This window comes from Thamnophis elegans, chromosome 13, assembly GCF_009769535.1.
Source record: "Thamnophis elegans isolate rThaEle1 chromosome 13, rThaEle1.pri, whole genome shotgun sequence".
Taxonomy (NCBI): Eukaryota; Metazoa; Chordata; class Lepidosauria; order Squamata; family Colubridae; genus Thamnophis; species Thamnophis elegans.
In genome coordinates, this window is record NC_045553.1 from 22,787,368 (window position 1) to 22,810,222 (window position 22,855).

Here is a 22,855-nt window from a genome sequence, read left to right on the forward strand (position 1 = left end):
GGTCTTTAAACTTGGCCACTTTAAGACTTATGGACTTCAACTCCCAGAATTCCCCAGCCGGCATAATTTATTCTCTTGTAATCCCTTCCTCTGCAATCTCTCCGCTTAGATCAGAGATCTTCAAACTTGGCCACTTTAAGACTTGTGGATAGCCAGCTATGCTGGCTGGAGAATTCTGGGAGTTGAAGTCCACTAGTCTTAAAGTGGCCAAGTTTGGGGACCTCTGGCCCTGGAGTGTCTGTTTTTACCTGGAGGGGTTTTTCCATACTGATTTACTAATATTCACAATTTTTAAAAAAAAACACCCTATATTATTTGAAAACAAAGGAATAATTGTATTCTCTGGGCCAGAATACCACGAGAGAAAGGAGCTGATGGAAAGCAGTGGAACATTCTCACTGCCTTGTCAGTTGCAATTGACTGCAGCACCTGGCAAGCGGAGCATCATTGGCTCCCACCATTTATTTTATTTTCTCCCAAGGACAGGATGTTCCTGCTTGCGGGGTGGAAATCCCTCAGGCATCATCAGTGCAGAGCCTTCGACTGCTGGCAGGAGCAGAGGATCAACCCAGGTCTGGAGCTGGTTAGACGTGAAAAGGGAGTGGGGAGGTTGAGGTGGAAGCGGAAGCAGGAGTAGCAAGGGCAGCCAACCTGAGGAGTGGTGGAAACGCTGGACTAGAAAGCAGGAGTCCATGAACAGAACAGAATCATTAGAATTGATGGAAGAGAAGGGGACAGAACAGAAGGGATGGGATCAGTGGGGAAATTCAACAATTTTTTACTACTGGTTCTGTGGGTGTGGATGGTGGGTGTGGCTTGGTGGGCGTGGTAGGGGAAGGATACTGCAAAATCTCAATTTTCTCCCCACTCTGGAGCCAGCCATTGGTGGCATTTGCCAGTTCTCCAAACGACTCAAAATTTCCGCTACTGGTTCTCCGACCTACTCATAATCTCCACTACCGGTTCTCCGAACTACTCAAAATTTCCACTACCTGTTCTCTAACTATTCAAAATTTCCGCTACCGGTTCTCCAAACGACTCAAAATTCCCACTACCGGTTCTCCAGAACCTGCTGGATTTCATCCCTGGATGGGATGGAATAGAAATAAAACGGAATGGAACTTGCCACCAGAAGTTGTGGGCGCTCCAACACTGGAGGTTTTTAAGAAGAGACTGGACAGCTACTTGTCTGAAATGGTCTAGGGCAGTGGTAGTCAACCTGGTCCACTAGTGGGCGTTCCAGCTTTCATGGTGGGTGGTAGGGGTTTGCTATAACTCTGCTTTATAAATTTTATAAAGTTACTTCCCTACTTTATAAATCACCATTAATATGGAACTGGTGGGCGGTTAGAAAATTTTACTACTAACAGAGATATAAAAGTGGGCGGTAGTATAAAAAGGTTGATTACCCTGGTCTAGGGTCTCCTGCTTGAGCAGGGAGTTGGACTAGAAGACCTCCAAGATCCAGCTCTATTCTGATTCTGTAGATCTTTGTTATGTAGAATAGACTGGCTCGGGCCTTAATGGCCCATTGACAAAGGTGGGGGGCTGCCTCCCTTTTACAGGAAATATTCTGCCCTTTTAATATTTCCTAAAATATCTCATTTTTCTAGGAGAGGGGTGGGTAATAACTTCCTACAGTTTGTCAAAAGGTGACCACCTGACCCTGGGACACTGCAAAACCTTTATAAATATGAACCAGTTGCCAGACGTCCTGGCATCTATGACAGCTGCAGTGTCCTGGATCATGCCATCACCTAGGAACAAGCAAAGTCAATGAGGATGTCAAATTCACTTAACAACTGTGTCGCTAACTTAACAATGATTCACTTAACAACAGTGAGCAAAACCCATAAAATCGGCCAAAACTCAGTTAAGAACTGTCTTACTTGGACATAGAAATTTTGGGTTCAATTGTAGTTGTAAGTCGAGGACTCCCTGTGCAGGCCGTTCATTTAGTGACCAGAGTTACAGCAGGACTGAGAAAAGTGACTTATGACCATTGTTCACACTTATGACCGTTGTGGCATGCCCATGGGCATGTGATAAATTCAGATGCTTGGCTACTGACCCATATTTATGACGGTTGCAAAATCCCGGGGTGATGTGGTCTCCTTCTGTGACTTCTGTGAAGCCAAGTCAATGGGGAAGTGGGATTCACTTAACGACCACGTTACTCACTTAACAATGGCAGAAATTCACTTAAGCAAGGTGGCAAGAAAGGCCATAAAATGGGGCTAAACTCACTTAAGAACCGTCTTGCTTGGCCACAGAAATGGGGGGAGGGGTTCAATTGTGGTCGTAATTCGAGGACTCTCTCTACCGACCCTGTTAACGGCTTAAGCAGGTTTGAGCTCTGACCCACCCAAGGTGGCTCGTGCGGTGGGAACAACGACCTCGCTAATCAACGTCCGTTTTCTCTTTCTGTAGCTGCTCGGTCGTAAACCGAGGATTAGAAGGTCGTCCGCAAAACGATGTGACTGGCGGGCCGCGCATACGTATTTAGACAAGCGGCGGGTTAGGACTTCTGTTGTCTAAATGCGCATGCGCGGCCCGCCCGTCACATGCCGCCTCACGCCGAAGAAAAAAAGGGTAACTTCAGCCGACCGCTAGCAACCGCCCCGTTACTATAGAGCCGCGGCGACCCTCCTCCACTGGTTTGCGCGAGCTTTCTCAATCCCTGCCAATCTCTGCCTCCTCTTTTCCCTCGTCTCTGCGTTCACCGGCCTGTCGGGGTGTCACTCGGAATCGATGCCGGGACTTGCCGACCAATCGATGTGGACGGCGTTAAGGAGGCCCCGCCCTACGCCCGGCCCATCAGTTCTGTCAATCGGAGCTGTCAAAGAACCGGCGGCGACGCGGGATAGGAGGAAGGAAGGTGGGGGGCCTCCTCCGCTGGCCAATCAGCGGCGAGGGTGGGTGGCTTCCGAGGGATCTATTATCACCCCCCACACACACCGCCAATCACGATTTATTTGAGGAAGCTGTGGCTGCGATGCGGAGGAGGTAAGAATGGGGGAAAGGGATCGATGGAGGGGGGCGGTAGGGACGGGGGTTCTGGGGGAAGGCGAGCTTGGGGTCTCCTGCCTGGCTTGAATCTTCTGGGTTGAGATCCGCGGGAATCCCTTACAAAAAGAACACGGTCGCTTTGATGGGATCTGGTTTCTGGAGGCACCAGGTCCTGGTTCATAGATCTGAGCTGAATTGAATACCATGGTTCTTTGAATAAGCCAGGATGGACTTGTTAGCACAGCCTGCTTAATAAGCCACAAATAAATTGGCTTTGCACATCCTAACAAGTCACGATAGGGTGGTTTTGCCTAATGTGCTGAGCCCTAAATCCTGGCTTATAAAGAGGCTGAGTCCACACAAACGTCAACAAGCTCCATTATAGCTTTCTGCAGAGAGTAAGGCCAGTAGGAGGATAATGGGGGTGGGGGTGGGGGCTGATCTTTTGGGGATGTCAGAAAGATTCACTGGAAGGAGGAGGAAAAAAACATTGGAATCCAGGGCATCCGACATAGGATCCAGGACAGCCTAAGGTTTGAGAGAAGAGATTTGGCCGAAAGAAGCGTATGAGTTGCATTGCAACTATGAACAATCGGGGGGGGGGGGGTGTGTCTGCAGAGAAGGTCTGTGGTGTTTGGGGGGGGCTCTTTGAATTCCCCCAAGAGATTTTGAGGATCTCCCATCTTGCTTTTCCTAAGGCAACACAGGCCAGGGCTATCTTCATGCATTTGGGGGATTCAAACCTGAAGTATTACACAGCATGATTGTTTCATACGGATTAAAGCAAATGCAGTTTATAAAGCACATGTGGATATATATATAGTATTTTATTCTGTCAGATCCCAGAAGACTTATGGGAGCTAAATAACTTGAAATAGATCTATACTGGTCTCCCTTTATTTCTTTATCAGGAAATGTAACTAACATACATACATACATACATACATACATACATACATACATACATACATACATGAATAAAAAGTATCCTTTTTAAGGCTCAAAGTGTCCTGGTTTCCCTTCAACAAAGAGCAACAGTAGCACAGTATCATCTTTCGCAGGGACAAGAATGTGATGTGTTATAAATAATAGAAAATGTGACTGTAAAGGAGACGATTGGTGAGAGGAAGGCATAAAAAGATTTTACTTCACTTTTTTTTTTAATGGATTTATACAGGTATTCCTTGACTTACAACCACAATTTTATTTATTTATTTATTGGAATTGGTCAAACAAAAATAAGAACAAGAATAAGAGAATCAAAATTCAATGACCGGGATGATAGGCAGGTTAGGGCACTTATGCACGCCCCCTCCACCACTTACGTATGAAGCAAGGTCCACGGAAGTCCATTTGTGACTGAAACTGTGAAAATTTGTATGGCCGGCCCTCCTTTTCAAATTTCTCCTCTTGATGCTGCAATGACCAAATGTCTGGATCAAATGTAGTTTCTAATGTTGGATTTTTCCCCCTTACTAGAGGGAGCCCCCTTGTGGAGTACTGTGAAGCCATTACCATGGCAACTCCACTGCGCTGTATAGTAGAAGCCATTCTACGACAGTACGGTAGAAGCCATTTGAAGGCACAACAGGCTGTATCTTAACAGAACACACACACACACACACCAAGGGGATTGTGTTGGCCGCTAGAAATTGTATTGATTATCGCATGCTCGGCTCAGGGAATTCTGTTTGTGGTGAAGAACCAGAAGGAAAGAACGGACTTAAGAAATCCTCCATGCTTTGTGTGTGTGTTTGTGTGTTGATTTTTAGACCTGAGGAGTCATAGAGCAGAAGTTGATTTCTTGGTCAGCCAGGGGTCCTCGGCGGTGGGCCTCCTTCTGGAGCAGTGATGATTCACAGCCTTTTCCTCATCAACTCCTCTGGGGACATTTTCCTGGAGAAACACTGGAAGAGTGTGATCAGCCGTTCGGTTTGCGACTACTTCTTTGAGGCTCAAGAGCGAGCGTCAGAGGCTGAGAATGTGCCCCCAGTGATTTCCACCCCTCACCATTACCTTCTGAGTGTCTATCGGCACAAGATCTTCTTCGTGGCCGTCATCCAGACGGAAGTCCCACCTCTTTTCGTCATTGAGTTTCTTCACCGGGTGGTGGACACCTTTCAGGTAGGTGGAATATCCCAGGGATTTAGGGTTGATGCCAGACACGAGGTTGGCTTTTCAGGATTCTGAAGTGGATAACCCATTTCAGATTCAGATTAACAGAGTTGGAAGGGACCTTGTAGGTCACCCAGTCCAACCCCCTGCCTGTTTGGCCCGTCAGTGGCCTGTGGAGCTGGTGGCAGACTCAGAAAGTGAGGAGGTTGGGAAGGAACCTGGGCCAGTCCTGGAGTCTGGGGAAGGCTCTGAGGAGTGCTCTGCATCGGAGACAGAAATGGGGCCAAGGCCATCCGACAGTTATCAGTGGAATCGGACATCAGTGGGCAGAAGAACAGCTGGAGCCTGTTCCCTATGTGCACATGCACTGAGATGGCAGGAGACAGGAACAGCTAAGGAACAAGGGCCAACTGGTGAGTAAAGGCACAGGTGGACAGTGAATGGCCCCTCCCATGGGGAATAAAGAGGGGTGAAAGGGGAGGAGAATTTGCAGGAGACAATTAGTTCAAGTCATTAGGACGAAGATCTGTTCCTGACTTCTGGTCAAATAATTGCTGCTTCAGCGTGGCGTTTGGAAGATATCAGCCTGGCAGCTCTTCAAACCTGATAAAGGCCTGTAGCTGTGAAATCTCTTGAAAGACTGTTGGCCGGAACGTCGCTGGAGAGGAATTCCCTTTAACCTAAATAAAAGAGGTTTTATCAGGATGAGGAGTCAGCTTCATGATCTTGGGAAGCCTAGGTCAAAACACCGCCGAAACGTAGCATGCCAGGCGCCTGGGTAATAAAATTCACAGAGGGTCCAAAATGCTGCATCGAAAAATGACAATGACGGAAGAGAAACTTTATTGTGGTTAATCGCTAGGAAGAAGAGGGGAATGTAGGGAAATCACGCGTGGTCTTGTGGTGTAGGTTTATGCAATGTGATGGACAAATGCTTGCTTCCAACCTTATTGGGTATAAGAAATAACGATTGTAAAAATATCATTGCTGTGAAAAATGTTACTGCTAGGAAAGGATTGTGACCATGTTGTGACCATCATCATGACTTTTTAACTATGTACACTGAAAACGTGTGCTTGCTTTTTATATTTTATATTTTGGGGGAAGTTTGGCTCTATTTCTGCATACATGTTTCATTTGTGTCCTTTGTTTTATGTCCCCTCCTGAACATCAGGTTCTGTAACCTACGATTACTTCTTGGCTTTGCCCAGATTTGTTGGACAAAGCCCAGCGCTGGCTGGGAATTCCAGAAACGGTGGAGTTATACACAAAACCTGTGGTTTTCAAACTTGGCAAGTTTGAATGGTGGTTGGGGAATCCTGGGAGTTGAAGTCCCCACATCCTCAAGTTGCCAAGTCAAAAAAAAAACAAAAAACCTCCAAGCCATTACAGTAAAATGCTCTAGGTCAGAGGGGGAAAAAACTTTTGCGGACAATGATGAATGTGGCACTAACTTAAAACTGAGTTTGGCTAAGCTAGATTGACACAAACTGTCATATTGTCATAAAGGAGTTTGCCTAGCTTTTGAAAAGAATAGAACAGAATATAATAGGAGGAAAGGAAGAGAAAAGAAGAAACAGAATAGAATAGAATAGAATAGAATAGGAAATAGAATAGAATAGGAAATAGAATAGAATAGGAAATAGAATAGAATAGGAAATAGAATAGAATAGGAAATAGAATAGAATAGGAAATAGAATAGAATAGGAAATAGAATAGAATAGAAATAGAACAGAATAGAATAGAAGAAAAGGAATAGAGAATAGGATGGAATGGAATGGAACAGAAAATAGAAAACAAAAAAGAATAGAAAATGGAATGGAATGGAATAGAACAGAACTGCACTGAACTGGAAGCAGTGGTGGGTTGTAGGTGGTATGCTCCGATACAGGTGTACTGGTGCCTGCCAGGAGAACCGGGTACCGTTCCGGTACGGTGCTCCGGAGGGCCCGCCCGAGCTCCTTACCTGTACTTGAGCTCTTGGTACTTACGTGCAAAGAGCACACGGTGCCTATGCAACACTCTGCCAAGCAGCTGGAGCGTCGCAGAGGTGTCACAAGAGGTGATGCATGCGTGCACTTCAAGCGTTCATGTGGTGGACGCCGGGCCCGGTTGCAACGGGATCTGGAACCCACCACTGACTGGAAGGGACCTTGGAGGTCTTCTAGTCTAACCCCATGCTCAAGCAGGAGACCCTATATCATTTCAGATAAATGATTGCCCAGTTTTTTTTTTTAAGCCTCCAATGATGGAGCATCCACAACTTCTGAAGGCAACTTCTGTTCCACTGGTTGGTTGTTTTCACCGTTAGGAAATTTCTCCTTAGTTCTAGGTTGCTTCTTTCTTTGGTTAGTTTCCATCCATTCTTCTTCTTCTTTTTTTTTTTTTTGCCCTCAAATACTGGAATACTGAAATCTTAGTCTGAACAGAGCTAGCGAGAGTTGAACCTAGAATCTTCTGATCCATAGTCAGGGGTGTTCTGCATTGCGCCACTAGCCCTCAGACATAACACCCAGGACATAAACATAATGTGCTCTGTGGCCTCATGTTGGTTTTTGTTCTATGTTTTAGTGACTAAATTATATCGGCTGGGTCACAGCACTCCTACCTTATACCACTCATTGTGGTTTATTTAGTAAACTATAATCCGAATATGGGTTAGTGTATGAAGCATTCGAGTCTGGTGCCAGGGGTGTCCTCGGTTTGTATGTCAAGAAAGTCAAGACGCAAATTGTTCCCATTTTTAAAGTGTACACCCCCATTTCTCAACCTTGGCAACTTGAAGATATACAGATACAGATTAACAGAGTTGGAAGGGACCTTATAGGTCATCTAGTCCAACCCCCCCCCCCCACTCAAACAGGAGACCCTACACCAATTCTGACAAATGGCAGTCCAGTCTCCTCTTGAAAGTCTCAAGTGATGAAGCTCCCAGAACTTGTGAGGGCAACATCTGTTCCATCGGTTGATTGTTCTCACTGTCAGAAAATTCCTCCTTATTTCCAGGTTGAATCTCTCCTGGATCAGTTTCCAACCATTCTTCCTTGTCTGGCTTTCGGGTGCTTTGGAAAATAGCTTGTCCCTTCCTCTCTGTGGCAGCCCATCAAATATTGGAAGACTGCTATCCTGTCTCTCCTGGTCCTTCTCTTCACTAGCCATGCCGGTTCCTGCATATAGAATAGAATAAGAATAAGAATAGAATAAGGAATAGAATAAGGAATAGAATAAGGAATAGAATAGAATAGAATAACAGAGTTGGAAGGGACCTTATAGGTCATCGAGTCCAACCCCCCCCCTCAAACAGGAGACCCATCACCATTTCTGCCAGATAGCAGCCCAGTCTCTTCTTGAAAGCTTCCAGGGATGAAGCTCCCACAACTTCCGAGGGCAACTTCTCTTCCATGGGTTGATTGTTCTCACTGTCAGAAAGTTCCTCCTTATTTCCAGGTTGAATCTCTCCTTGTTCAGTTTCCATCCATTCTTCCTTGTCTGGCCTTAGGGTGCTTTGGAAAATAACTTGACCCCCTCGTCTCTGTGGCTGCTCCTCATAGATTGGAAGACTGCTATCCTGTCTCCCCTGGTCCTTCTCTTCACTAGACTAGCCATGTTGACTTCAACTCCCAGAATTCCCCAGAGTTGGTGGATGAAGCCCAGTGCTAGCTGGGAATTCCATAAACTGGGTTTCTACTCGAAAAAGAGTGGTGGCCAATTCAAACGGCTGCTAGGGAAATCCTGGGAGTTGAAGTCCCCACATCTTCACGTTGAGAGGTTGAGAAAACAACTTGGTGTGGACTTGGGGCAAACCAGGAGCAGGGTTCGACCCTACAGGCGTTCCCCATCATACCTCTTGATCCCTCCCTGCATTTGCCTCTCCAAAGTGCCCCTTTTCTACTCTACTGGTGGCCAGTTGAGAAGAGAACCCGGGAGGGAGGCAACGAAGGGAAAGTGGGACAGTTCAAACATGCTCAACTTGATCAGCCTGTTTGGCAAAAACCGAGTTACTCTGGGCATCAACTTTCATGCAAGGCCTTTGAGCCCAGGGAATGATGATTAGCAGGAAGGCAGGACTGGCCTTGCCAAAGCAAGCAACTACCATATTTTTTGGAGTATAAGATGCATCGGAGTAATAAGACGCACCAAGATTTTGAAGAGGCATATTAAAAAAAAAGTTTTTGCACTCTGCAGACCACCCAAAAACGGGCCTGTTTTTGTCAAAAAAAAAAAAAAAAAAAAGGCCAAGAATAGCCTTTAGGAGGCTTGTAGAGTGCTCCCCAGTGGTTGGGGGGGGTGGGGCAAAAACGAGCAAAAAATGACGCATTTTTCACTCATTTTTAGCCTCCCCAGCCCCCAGGAGCACTCTGGAAGCCTCCTAAAGGCAATGCACATCCATTTTTGCAAAAGGGGCAGGGTTTTGGGAGGCCAAAAATGTATATAAGTGTTTTCACCCACTTTTTTGGGGGGGAAAGGTGCATCTTATACTCTAAACAATACAGTATTTCAAAAGCAGCAGCGTTTTTTGGCCTCTAGATTCAGCAGCCTCCCTGATTGAAAGTTCTCGACTTACAACAACGACTTTTTTCAGGGCTGTTTTAACCTAACAGCCACTAAATGAACTAACTTGCAACAGCTCATTTAGTGACTGCTGGAAGTTACAGCAGCACTGGAAACAAAGCACTTTACAATCGGTTTTCACCCGTACGACCGCTGCAGCATCCCCGTGCTCACATGATCAAAATTCAGACACTTGCCTATTGACTCACATTTATGACGGTTGCAGGGTCCCAGGGTCACGCAGTCCCCTTTTGCCACCTTCTGACAAGCGGAGTCAATGGGGAAGCCAGATTTGTTTAACAAATGTGGGTACTAAGTTAACAACTGCAGTGGTTCCCTTAATAACGGTGGCAAGAAAGGTTGTAAAATGGAGCAAAACAACTGTGAAAACAACCTTAACAACTGTCTCGCTTAGCAACAGAAATGGTTGGACAGATGGTCGTAAGTCGAGGATTACCTGTATTTATGGATATTGACATGTTCCTGCAGGTTCGGCCCTGCTGATCTGGCCACTCCAGATAAACTGGACTTGAATGTCCATCATCCTAGTCCCTGGGTAGCGCCATCCAAATTAGGAGCACCCATTGGGGTGGGGATGAAGGCATCAGCCGGATGGAAAAGCTATTTGAGGTGTCCTTTGAAAGCTTGGCTGATCATGGGACTGAGTGATTGCTGTCTGATAAAGGCCAAATGACATGTGATTTCAGTTCCCCCTTTGTTTGTTCTGACCGAGGCTTCCCGAGAGTAGGAAGCCAACTCCTTGTCCCGACAAAAAAAGCTTTTATTAATTTCCTGTGAATTCTGTTCATTCACATCCAGCAAAGTCTTTCAGGGGAGGATTTACAGTCACAGACCTTCTCTGGCTTGAAGAGCTGCCAGGCCGAGATCTGCAAAACTTGGCAAGGCGTCTCGGAGAGTCACGAACCAATGAAGCGAACTAATGGTCTCCTGCAAACTCCACTCCCCTTTCGTTCCTTTTTTATTTCCTCTGGGAGGGGCCATTCATCGTCCACCTGTGGCCTCCCTGCCAAGTCAACCCCTGTTCCTTAGCTGTTCCCTTCATCTGGCAACTCTGTACATGTGCATACAGGGAACAGGCTCCAGCTGTTCATCTGCCTCCCTGATGTCTGACTCTGAAGGCAGCTGATAACTGGCATATGGCCCTGGCCCCCTCTCTGCCTCCGACACAGAGCCCTCATCTGAACCTTCCCCAGACTCCAGGACTGGCCCAGGTTCCTCCCCAACTTCCTCACTGTCCGAATCTGCTGCTGCTCTGCTGGCCCCTGTCGGGCCGCAACAGTTATATCAACTCTAACTTCTAGACTCTGAGCCACAAGGACAGTCCCTTGTGGGGAATGGTATAGGGTCTCCTGCTCGAGCAAGGGGCTGGACTAGAAGACCTCCAAGGTCCCTTCCAACTCTGTTCTATTCTGTGGAAAAGCCAGGCAAACTACTTTGTGACAGTTATTCCAACCATCATGAATTTTCTCTACGCATATTTTAAAAATATTTAACACTTGACGTCTACATTTTAAGTATTCTAAACATATATGTCTTGTTTTTCCTTGGTGGGGGTGGTGTTTCTCCTATCTCCATATATAGATAGTTCCATTCTTCTTACAGGCCTATGTAAAATTACGTTGAGTTTCTAGTTGTAACTTGGACTCCTTTATTAGACAGGTTCCTTATTTTCAGTTTCTGTCGGTGCTTCCTGATCACTGTAAAATGAAAAATGTTTCTTTTGTGGCCTTTGACGCAGGAAACCCACAAAAGGAAGCTTTCTCCGTTCAAAGCCATCTTCAGATGAACGGAAGCAAACTTTTTAAATTATACCTCCATCTGGACTGATGATGGGATGGGCCATTTCCAACTGGTTTTATTGACCTTGGAAGGGGGGAAAGTTGACTCAACTTTGAACAGGATTGAACTTCCTGACTGTGGGCAGAGTTAGTCTGCAAAAAAGCACTCTAACCACTGCACCAATACTTCCTTGTTTTCCTTCCTTCCTTCCTTCTTAAGCAATTGCACGTAGACTTATCTATCACTTCACAGTGCTTTAGAGGCCTCTCTAAATGGTTTGCAGAGTCAGCTTCTGCCCCCCCCCCGGGTCCTCATTTTACCCACCTCAGAAGGACGGAAGGCTGAGTCAACCTTGAGCTTGGTGAGATTCAAACAGCTGGCAGTGAGCAGAGTTAGCCTGCAATACTGCATTCTAATCACTGAGAGGGAGGGAGAAAGGAAGGAAAGGAAATGGCAATAACACTTAGACTTATATACTACTTCATAGTGCTTTACAGCCCTCTCTAAGCAATTTACAGAGTCAGCCCCTTGCCCCCAACAATCTGGGTTCTCATTTTACCCAGCTCAGAAGGACGGAAAGCTGAGTCAACCATGAGCCTGGTGAGAGTCGAACTGCCAATTTGAAGGCAGCTGGCAGTCAGCAGAAGAAGCCTGCAGTATCGCACTCTGACCACTGCGCTTATAATTGAGGTTCTCACCCAATTCCTGGCCTTTGAGTGATTCTCTTCCAAGATTTTCCCAAGGCAACCAACCCCAGAATGGAGAGCTGTTTTACATTTTGCTCCTCTCCGCCTCCCCAGGATTATTTTGGAGTCTGCTCTGAAGTTGTCATCAAGGACAATGTTGTGGTAGTCTACGAGGTGCTCGAGGAGATGCTGGACAACGGTTTCCCCTTGGCAACGGAGTCCAATATTCTGAAGGAGCTGATCAGGCCACCAACAATCCTCCGGACAGTTGTCAACACAATCACAGGTAGATGATTTGTGACCAGCTCACCTCGTCCATCAGGCTAAACTGGGCTTGGCTGATTCGTAGTTTATGGAGTGGATCAAACTAGCCTGGGAACAGTAGTAAGTTGTTGGCGAAATGGGTGGTATGGATCTACCATATTTTTGGAGTATAAGACACACTTTTTCCTCCTAAAAGAGGCTGAAAATTTGCGTGCATCCTATATTCCAAATGTAACCAAGCCCACACGGCAGCCCGCACCCTCCGTCCTCTTCCTGGATACAGAGATTGCCACAGACAATGTGTCAGGCCTGCAACCATCTTTTCTTTTGGGTCTTTGGCCTGCCACATTTTCTTTTATTCTACTATGCATTTTCTATAGTGGGAAAATGGGGAGGGGGGATTGTACAGAGTTAGATGATATGTAGCCATAACAAAAATCTTTCTAGAAAGCCAAGGTCATCCTTTGTCTTTGTACCTCTGCACCTGACTGGAACTGGATGGGTGGAACTGCCCATATGGTAGTGGGAGATTGGACCACGTGATGGACTTATGGATGGACAATAAGTCCATCACATGGTGAACTTTCAACTGGGTGGGGAAAACCGGGAAGCTTTCAGATTGGGGTTTTCCCAGATGTGCCAACATGGCTCTCTTAATTGATTGGAAGTTTGAGGAATGCTTTGCCTCAGAGACTGATTTCATTTTGGATGCTATTTGGAGCCCTGACACAATGGCTTGCATTTTTGGGCTCCACGCCTCATGTTTTCAGCCTCCAAACGCTCTGTTTGAGACCCATTCAAGGCTGTTGTGATCGCCAGAACACATCGCCGCCTCTGCATGTTGTGTTTTCAGGTGGCAATTGGAGTGTTTAGAGGCTGAAAACGCGAGGCACAGTGCCCAAAACGGCAACCCGGAACAGCTGCTGCCTTCCCTTACCTCTTCCGCACTTCCCCTACTTTACTAATTGCTGCTCCCTGCGATGATCAGCTGTGCTTTAAAAGCTGCTTTTCAGCCCCAATGCACACATGCGCGCGCACTCACAACCAGCGAACTAATGTGCTGAAGGACGCTAGCCAGATGAATACCTGGTAGACAGAAAAAATGTTCCCCTATTTTCCTCCCCAAAAACTAAGGTGCGTCTTATACTCCGGAGCATCTTATACTCCGAAAAATACGGTAGGTACTGGCTCATGGTTCAGTTTAGCAGGGGTTAGAGCAGGGGTCCCCAATCCCCGGGCCACAGATTGGTACTATTCGTGGCCTGTTAGGAACTGGGCCAAAGAGCTGCAGGCGAGTGGCGGGCGAGCGAGTAAAGCTTCATCTGTATTTGCAACCACTCCAGTGTTGGCATCACTGCCCTAGCTCCATCTTGGATCTTCAGGCATTAGATACTCACAGAAGCCCAAATCCTATTACAAAATGGGTGTGTGAGGGATATAGGTTGTGTGCTCCTCCTCCTTCCCACCCACTCCCAGTCCGTGAAAAAATTGTCTCCTGGGAAACTAGAACCCTAGTGAGACCACACCTGGACTACTGCCACCAATTTTTGTCCCCACGCTACAAGAAAGCTGTTGAGGCTTTTGGAAAAAGTTCAGAGAAGAGCAACTAAGATGATGAAAGGCCTGGAGACTCAAACATATGAAGAACTTCTTCCTCCCCTCTTCCCTCTTCCAGGAAGCACCAATGTGGGAGAGCAGCTCCCTACAGGGCAGCTGTCCGTGGTGCCCTGGCGACGGACCAGTGTGAAGTACACCAACAACGAAGCCTACTTCGACGTGATCGAGGAGATAGACGCCATCATCGACAAGTCAGGTATTCCGATTGTGTCTTTGCTCTAAGACAGCAGAAACCTCGCATTTTGAGGAAAACCACGTAGCCTTTGTCCTTTTTGGGTGGCGGGGATGTTTATCAAGATAGGAAGAGGTAGAGATGGATGGATGGATGGATGGATGGATGGATGGATGGATGGATGGATGGATAGATAGATAGATAGGGAAGGAGGGAGGGGGGAGAGAGAGAGAGGTAGGTAGGTAGGTAGATATTGATATATTGATATAGTTTTCAGTCTCTAAATGTCTATGGAGATGCCATTGAAAATTTCATAAATATGAGACAGTTGCCAAGTGTTCAAACTTTGATCACTCGAGAATGTTGCAACCATCCTAAGTGTGGAAAATGGTCCCTAAGTCACTTTTTCTGTGCCACAGAAGGTTCCACAATTACAGCTGAAATCCAAGGGGTGATCGATGCCTGCGTGAAATTGACTGGGATGCCGGACCTCACCCTCTCCTTCATGGTAAAAATGAGAGGAGAAAGAAAGACCCCTCTCACCCACCCGTTTTGACAAATTCCCTGGCTTGCCCTTCTGTAGCCAACCATCGCAGTGCGAGTATCCAAGATAGGAAACTGGTCAAATCTTCCCATCAGTGGTATAAAGCAGTAAAACCAGAGCACAGGTTGTCGTCTTCTCCTTCTTCTCATCCTCCTTCTCCACCTGTTTCTCCTCCTTTATCTCCTCCTCCTCCTCCTCCCCCTGAATTCCCCAGCCAGTAAATCTTTGTCAGCTGGGGAATTCCTGGGAGTTGAAGTCCACAGGTCTTAAAATCGTCAAGGTGGAGAAGCCCCACCAGCCAAGGAGCTTCCAGCTCTTTCCTCTTTCCTCTTTTCAGAACCCAAGATTGTTGGACGATGTAAGCTTCCACCCCTGTGTGCGTTTCAAGCGGTGGGAATCGGAGCGCATCCTGTCCTTCATCCCTCCCGATGGGAACTTCCGCTTGCTCTCTTATCACGTCAGCGCTCAAAAGTAAGACGGGTTCTTCCAGCGTTTTGACACCCTACCCCCACTTTATTGTATGGGAACAAAAGATGGCTTTGTGGAATCTTCTAGTAGAGAATTCTACCTTGGGCTTCATATAAGTATCAGGACCGACATCGTCCCACATCTTCTTGGTACGGTCTCTACAGATGAGTGTCTCATGATGTCGTCAGGGGTGGGCTGCTGGGGTTCGGCACGAATTCGGTCAATCCTCTAGCTAGGATTCTGCCCAATTCGGTGAACCCCCAAATGCCACCCCTGGCTGGCCCTGCCTAGAAGTCTCGTTCCTGCGGCTCATTCATCATGCCAGGTAAGTGCAGGGCCTGCGTGGAGACTTGGTAAGGGGGGGAAACGGGCTTACCGGACATTCCAGAAGTCTGGAAATGGGCCTGTTTCCAGCCTCTGTAGGGCCTCCTTAGCCCGGGGAATGCAGTTTTCGCCCTCCCGGAGGCTCAAGCAAACCCTCCGGAGCCTGGGGAGGGTGAAACTCCCCCTGCCTTGGTTCAGGAGGCTGCTAGGCCACACCCACTATGGCCACGCCCACCCAGCAACAGGGCAGCAAACCCATTGCTTCAATTTTTGAAGCCCACACCTGCATGTCGTCGTACAGGGGTCTCCAAACTGGGCAAATTTAAACCTATGGACTTCCAACCAGTGGTGGGTTCCTACCGGTTTGGACCAGTTTGGTGGTAGTAGTTTGGTGACCTGGGTCACTGGAACCGGCAACGACCCAGGCCTGCCACACCCCCGAACCGGTTCTCCTGTAAGTACCGCCATGTTTTTTGCTTCGGCGCATGCGCAGAGCAATTTTAGCTGTACTGCACATGTATGCATCAAGCGCACACACTGCATGCCCCTGAACAAACCGGCAGAAGTCTCTGCCAGAACCCACCCCTGCTTCCAACTCCCAGAATTCCTCAGCCAGCCATGTTGGAATTCAAGCAGTGTCCTGAAAGGAATGGGTGGAGCCAGACAGAAAGGGCAAACTCAGATTCGTGGGCTACAATTCCCTTGGCCACGATGACGCTCTTCTTTTTCCCACAGTTTAGTGGCCATCCCGGTCTACGTGAAGCACAACATCAGCTTCCGAGACAGCAGCTCCCTCGGCCGCTTTGAGATCACCGTGGGGCCCAAACAGACCATGGGGAAGACGGTGGAGGGGGTACTGGTCACCAGCCAGATGCCCAAAGGGGTGCTCAACATGACCCTCACACCTTCTCAGGGGACGCACACATTTGATCCTGTCACAAAGGTGAGGAAGTAGAACCTTCAGTCAAGTTTGGTTCTTGGCATGATCTGCCTGTCATCTTTTCCTATGGTAGGAGGAATGGCAGATTCTGAGGGTGGTGGAGTTAAAAGAGGGATCAGCCTAGAATCCTGACATGTGTTGTGGTCCACCAGCCGGCAGCATAGCTGGCAACAGATTCAGACAGTGAGGAGGTTGGGGAGGAACCTGGGCCAGTCCTGGAGTCTGGGGAAGGCTCTGATGGGGGCTCTGTGTAGGAGGCAGAGGGGGGGCCAAGGCCGTCTGACAGTTAGCAGCTGCCTTCGGAGTCAGATATCAGGGAGGCAGATGAACAGCTGGAGCCTGTTCCCAGTGTGAGCATATGCAGAGCTGCCAGGAGAAGGGAACAGCTAAAGAAAAGTGGTCTACTTGGGAGGAAGGCCAGAAGTGGACGATGAATGGCCCCTTCCAGAGGAAATAAAAGAGGAGTGAAGGGGAGTGGAGTTTGCAGGAGACCATTAGTTTGCTTAATTGGCTTGTGACTCCTTGCCAAGTTTTGCAGATACTGGCCTGGCATCTGTCCCAGCCAGATAAGGTCTGTGACTGTAAATCCTCTCTCAAAAGACTTTGCTGGATGTGAATGAGCAGAATTCACAGGACATTAATAAAAGGGAGTTGGCTTCATGGTCTTGGGAAGCCTTGTCCAGAACAACATAGTTACAAGTGGACTAGGTCCAACCCCTCTTGAATTCCTGTTAGATGAAAAGATTCTTGTGAATGAGCTGTTAACCAAGAAACAGATTCAATTGGAAGCTTTTTGTCAGAGGGGGCTGTTCTCTTGAGTGGGGTGGCTCTGAGGATGGGGGTAAAGGAGGACATGGCAACAGAGAAGATGGATTGCAAGTGTTCCTTGACTTACAACTTCAGTTGAGCCCAATGTTTCCGTTGCTAGGCAAGATAGTTGTGAAATGAGTTTTGACCCAATTTAAGACCATTTCTTGGCACAGCTGGGTAACTGAATCGCTGCAGTCGTTAACTTGGTAACATGGCCGTTAAGTGAATCTGGCTTCCGCCTTGAGTTTTCTTGTCAGAAGGTTGCCAAAAAGTGATCACGTGACCCCAGGAAAACAGCAACGGTCATAAATATGAGTCAGTGGCCAAGCGTCTGAATTATGGGATGCTGGAATGGTCATGTGTGAAAAACAGTCATAGGTCCCTGACCCAAATGTGCTTTTTTCCCCCCTTTCAACTGGACTTTCTGGTTTTTCTTAGAAGATGTTTTGCTTCCCATCTGAGAAGCTTCTTCGCTTCTGACTGGATGGTGGGGAACCGAAGGATTTATATAGCAGAATGCAAATGACCAGCTGGGATATAAATCCTTCCAGTTAGAAAAAACAGAAATTCCAGTTGAAAAAAAGAAAAAACACCTTTGGGACAGTGACTTATGACTGTTTTTCATGCTTATGACCATTCCAGCATCCCATAATTAGGACGTTTGGCCACCGACTCATATTTACGACTATTGCTGTTTTCCTGGGGTCACGCAATCGCTCTTTGCAACCGTCTGACAAGCAAACTCAATGCAGAAGCCAGATTCACTTAACGGGCATGTTACCAAATTAAGGGCTGCAGTGATTCAGTTAACCAGCTGGGCCAAGAAACGGTCTTGAAATGGGTCAAAGAAGTGAAACATCTTCAAAGAAAAACCCAGAAAATCCAGTTGCCTCTTGAAGAAAAAAAAACACCTTTGTGGACAACCGTGACCTGATTGAGTGAGAATCTCCATGGACATTTATCTTGTCATCTCTTTCTTTCTCTACCCTTCCCTTGGAAGATGCTGATGTGGGACGTGGGGAAGATCAACCCACAGAAACTGCCCAGTTTGAAGGGGACGATGAGTCTTCAGGCAGGGGCCTCCAAGCCCGATGAGAATCCCACCATTAACCTCCAGTTCAAAATCCAGCAGTTGGCAATCTCCGGTTTGTGATCTTCCAATTCTCGGGAGGGGTGTGTGGGGTTCTCCTCTTTACCATTTTTTAAAGCCCCAGTTGCGATTAAGCAAAGGAATTTAAATGTCATTATAAAAGACATGCTGGACAATTGGGCTGCCTGCTGAGCTTGTCGATCAGAAAGGTCGGCAGCTCAGCAGTTCGAATCCCTAGCACCCGCGTAACGGAGTAAGCTCCCATGACTTGTCCCAGCTTCTGCTAACCTAGCAGTTCGAAAGCATGTAAAAAATGCAAGTAGAAAAATAGGAATCACCTTTGGTGGGAAAGTAACAGCGTTTCATGCACCTTTGGAGTTTAGTCATGCTGGCCACATGACCACAGAGACTTCTTCGGACAGTGCTGGTTCTTCGGCTTTGAAATGGAGATGAGCACCGCTCCATAGAGTTGGGAACAACTAGAACATATGTGTGGGGGTACTTTTACCTTTTAAGCATTAGGCAAGATTTGCAGTGATGGTGCATTCTTTGCTACATCCCATGTAAAATGATGAACCAAAAATATCCACAATTAATATTTGGCTGAATTTTGTTACCTTGTCCATGCTATCCCTGGGTCTCCAGCCCCCAATATCTCAAGAGACCATATGCCTCTAAAAATTAGCATGGAGCAGAATAATTCCTCTGCCTTTTTTTAGATTAATACAATAGCAGAGTTGGAAGGGACCTTGGAGGTCTTCTAGTCCAACCCTCTGCCTAGGCAGGAAACCCTATACTGTTTCAGACAAATGGCTATCCAACATCTTCTTAAAGACTTCCAGTGTTGGGGCATTCACAACTTCTGGAGGCAAGTTGTTGCACCGATTAATTGTTCTAACTGTCAGGAAATTTCTCCTCAGTTCTAAGTTGCTTCTCTCCTTGATTAGTTTCCATCCATTACTTCTTGTTCTTCCCTCAGGTGCCTTGGAAAATAGTTTAACTCCCTCTTCTTTGTGGCAACCCCTGAGATATTGGAACACTTTGGATATTGGATACTTTGATTAAACATTGTAAAACCAAAAAAGTAAAAAAATAGTACAGGCTAATGTGACCGAAGGAAAATAAATAAATCAAGGAAGAAGTTAAAAGTGCTAGAAAGAAAGGAAAAGGAAACTAGAAAAGAAAGAAAAAGGATTCAAAGAAGTGACTTCCAATCTTCTTTGCAGCAGCATTAATACGGTGGTACCTCACTACTCACTGCCAATTCATTTAGGCACGATAAGTACTAAAACTGACGAGTACCAAACAAACCACTGACTAATATGTCGCCCTTTGTTTCAGCAGGAAAAGGTAGTGAGTTATGAGCAGGGGTGGTTTTCACTTACCTTCCCTACTGGTTTGCAGGTGTGTGTGCATCCACGCAACCTATCCACGCATGTGCCTGGAGTTCCACGCATGCAGTTTATGTGCCGTCTGCACATGCGCCAGGCAACAAAAATGTCCCTAAAAAAGACAACATAGAGCTGGGGCGGGGGGGGTGGGGATTTCTACTACCAGTTTGGGTGAACCGCTCTGAACTGGCTGAATAGCAGCGGGAGGTGCATGCACATGTGTGGTGGAGCTGAGCTGGATGACGGCTTGCGTGCCTGCAGAGAGGCCTACAACGACTTCCACATGGCTTCACCTACGTCTTTCCTTCTCGCTCCAGGTCTGAAGGTGAACCGTTTAGACATGTACGGAGAGAAGTACAAGCCGTTCAAAGGAATCAAGTACATGACCAAGGCTGGGAAGTTCCAAGTCCGAACCTAAGAGAGCTTCTGCCCAGGAGAAGACTCACGGCTTCTACTCCATCCCTGCTCTCCTCTTCCTCATGGTTTGCTCCTTGAGGTGACCCATCTGGATTTCTTCTGAGACAGGCAACTTCTCCCCCACTCCATTGGTTTGGCCAGCCCTTCCTCTGTCTAACATCTGGAGCTCCCCGATGGTGGCAAAGAGCAAAAAGGAGAGGTGGTCACTTCTCTTTGGGCGTGTTGGCTTTCAGCTTCAGCCAGTTGTGTGCTTCTTCCCCCTTTCGTTGGCAGTCAGCAACAGCTGGATTGTTTGCCGGATGAAACTGCGACAAAAGGGATGCGGGAAGGAGCCGAATGGGATTCTGGTTGGACTCCAAGCCCAGTGGCAGTCTTTCTTTCCCAACCTCTCTTCACTCAGCCTGTCGGGTTTCACTACACCAGGGTGGACAGAAATGGAAAAGAGACGGCTCCGTTCTCAGACCAGAGGTTATGGGGGGGTCTAGAATTGGCATTTTAGCCCAGTGTAAATATGCTCAGCTTAGCTGTTGTCCACAGAGGATTTGCAAGCTCAGAGACAGAGCTTGAGAAGCGAGTTTGCTCCAGATGTATGGAAGCAAAAGGGGAACGAAACACGTATGTGTGTGTGTGTGTGTACACACGCATACACACACACACACACCGTGTTTCCCTGAAAATAAGACTGGGTCTTATATTACTTTTAGCTCCAAAAGATACATTGGGGCTTATATTATGGTTAGGTCTTATTTTGGGGAAAATATGGAACTAATTGTGTCTGTCTGATGATCTTAACTGGGGCTTATTTGGGGATAGGGCTTATATTACGAGCATCCTGAAAAATCATGCTAGGGCTTATTTTCTGTTTGGGTCTTATTTTCGGGAAAACAGTGTACACACACACACACACACACACACAGAGAGTTTTGGAGCACAGCATCTGTTGGAGCATTGGCTGCGAAAGAAATGGGACAGGGGAAGCAAGCATTTGGGCTCTGAGGGTGGGGCACTCGTTCCCGGGCTGCCACGTTTATCTCTTGCATGTGCTTGTATGTTGTGCTTCCAGCTGATCTCTGACAAGTGTTGCTGTTATACTACCATAATAGATCTGCTTTCCCCCAGTCTGATGCCTGCCCCCCCCCCCTCCACACACGCACACCTCGGCTGCCTGGCTGTATGGCTGCTGTCCCTTGAGCTTCTCCCGCTGAATCAGAATGGTAGTCCCAACAGGTTTTCTCCCTACCAGGCTGGGCTACAAGCTGCTGGTCCCGTGTTTTTGGGTGCAACCCCCGTGTCGCTCTTCTTAAAGCCTAAGCTAAATCTGAGCTGTGTGTGTTTCCATTCTGATCCGGACTCGCCCCTCTTAGCATGCTTCTGTTTTGTTCATTGAGAGGAAAAACTCCGGACAAATCCAAGTAGAGGTTATTCGGCACATCCTTTCTGGAAAGCCCTAACAATGCCATGGGAAACTCCAAACACAGGGGCAGAGATCTGCCACTCAGGTTGGCCAATGCACCCCTCTGACTGTGCCAAAACATTCTGGACACAACGACTTTGCAACTCTCTCTCCTTTTTTCCCTCCTTCCTCTCCTCTCCCTTCCTCTCCCCACCCCTCCATTCTACCCTTCCCTCCTCTTTGCCTCCCCTCCTCCTCTCCTCTCCTCTTTTTTTTTTCTTTTCTTTTTTTTGCTTAAAGAGGGTGTGAATTGGGAAGCTGTTGCAGGATGGGGAGAAAATTACAGCCGGCCATTGCAAGGGGATGTGCCTGCCTGCCTATTTGTAGCAGCAGGGATATTTTTTTAAAAGCCTAGTCTTTTTAAAAAGCATCCCGCAGAGACCAGTGGGCATCTTTTACTTGCACTATGGAGGCTGAGAGAGAAGGCCCATTTTTGAATGAATGTGTGTTTAGGATTTAACCAGGATGTACTGTAAAATGCAAATATCGCATTGTCAATAGATGTTTGCCTGAGATATCTTTTCTTGGCTTTTGTGCATCTTGTGGTCAAAGTTTAGCTCTTCTGCAGCGCTTCTCTCTGTGTTACGATCGAAGAACATTGCCAATCTTCCTGTTTAGCAGCTTCTGGATCGGGTGCAGTGGTGGGTTCCAGCTGGTATGGCCGTACCAGTAGTCATCAGGAGCAGCAGCCACCGTACCGGTACGTTGGCTTGTTTGGCCCACCCACCCGCCCATGTTCCATACCTGTTGTAAAGCAACTGGGCCAATTGCGTACATGCGCACAGCATGCAGCACCTGTGCGACGTCTGACGAGCAGCTGGGTGTCGCAGGGGCGGTGGAGTGCGCATGCATGCGCAGTGCACGTCTGGCACATTCACGAATAGACCACGAGCAACGTACCGGTAGCGAAGGTAAGAGCAACCCACCACTGATTGGGTGTTCCAAAGATGCAAAAGACTATCCACTTGTCCTTTTTCTGTCCCCAAATTCAGGATCTGGTCCACCTTTTCTGACCCACAAATTTCATTCAACAGCATAAGCTTTTTGCTTCTTTTTTAGGACTTTGGTTGGAAAAGGGGCTACCAGGCGCTTTCTGAATTTTTGCCACCATGTTTGCAAACATGACTCTTCCCCCTACCACCTCCAATGCCCAGTGACTGGCTGTTGCTCCTTCCTGCTCTTCTCATGCTCTTGGATGGAGAAC

The 22,855-nt window shown here is 47.3% G+C and overlaps 1 protein-coding gene across 1 annotated transcript; it reads left to right on the forward strand.

The window, feature by feature from the left end:
• The first annotated feature begins 2,920 nt into the window (after positions 1–2,920).
• AP3M2 (adaptor related protein complex 3 subunit mu 2) lies at positions 2,921–21,000 on the forward strand. Its single transcript, XM_032228863.1, has 9 exons — positions 2,921–3,006; positions 4,782–5,133; positions 12,276–12,447; positions 14,101–14,238; positions 14,637–14,722; positions 15,096–15,229; positions 16,286–16,493; positions 18,301–18,445; positions 20,099–21,000. Exons 2-9 carry the CDS (start codon positions 4,861–4,863, stop codon positions 20,197–20,199), a joined length of 1,257 nt encoding a protein of 418 aa, XP_032084754.1. The 5' UTR covers positions 2,921–3,006; positions 4,782–4,860; the 3' UTR covers positions 20,200–21,000.
• Positions 21,001–22,855: the final 1,855 nt, after the last annotated feature.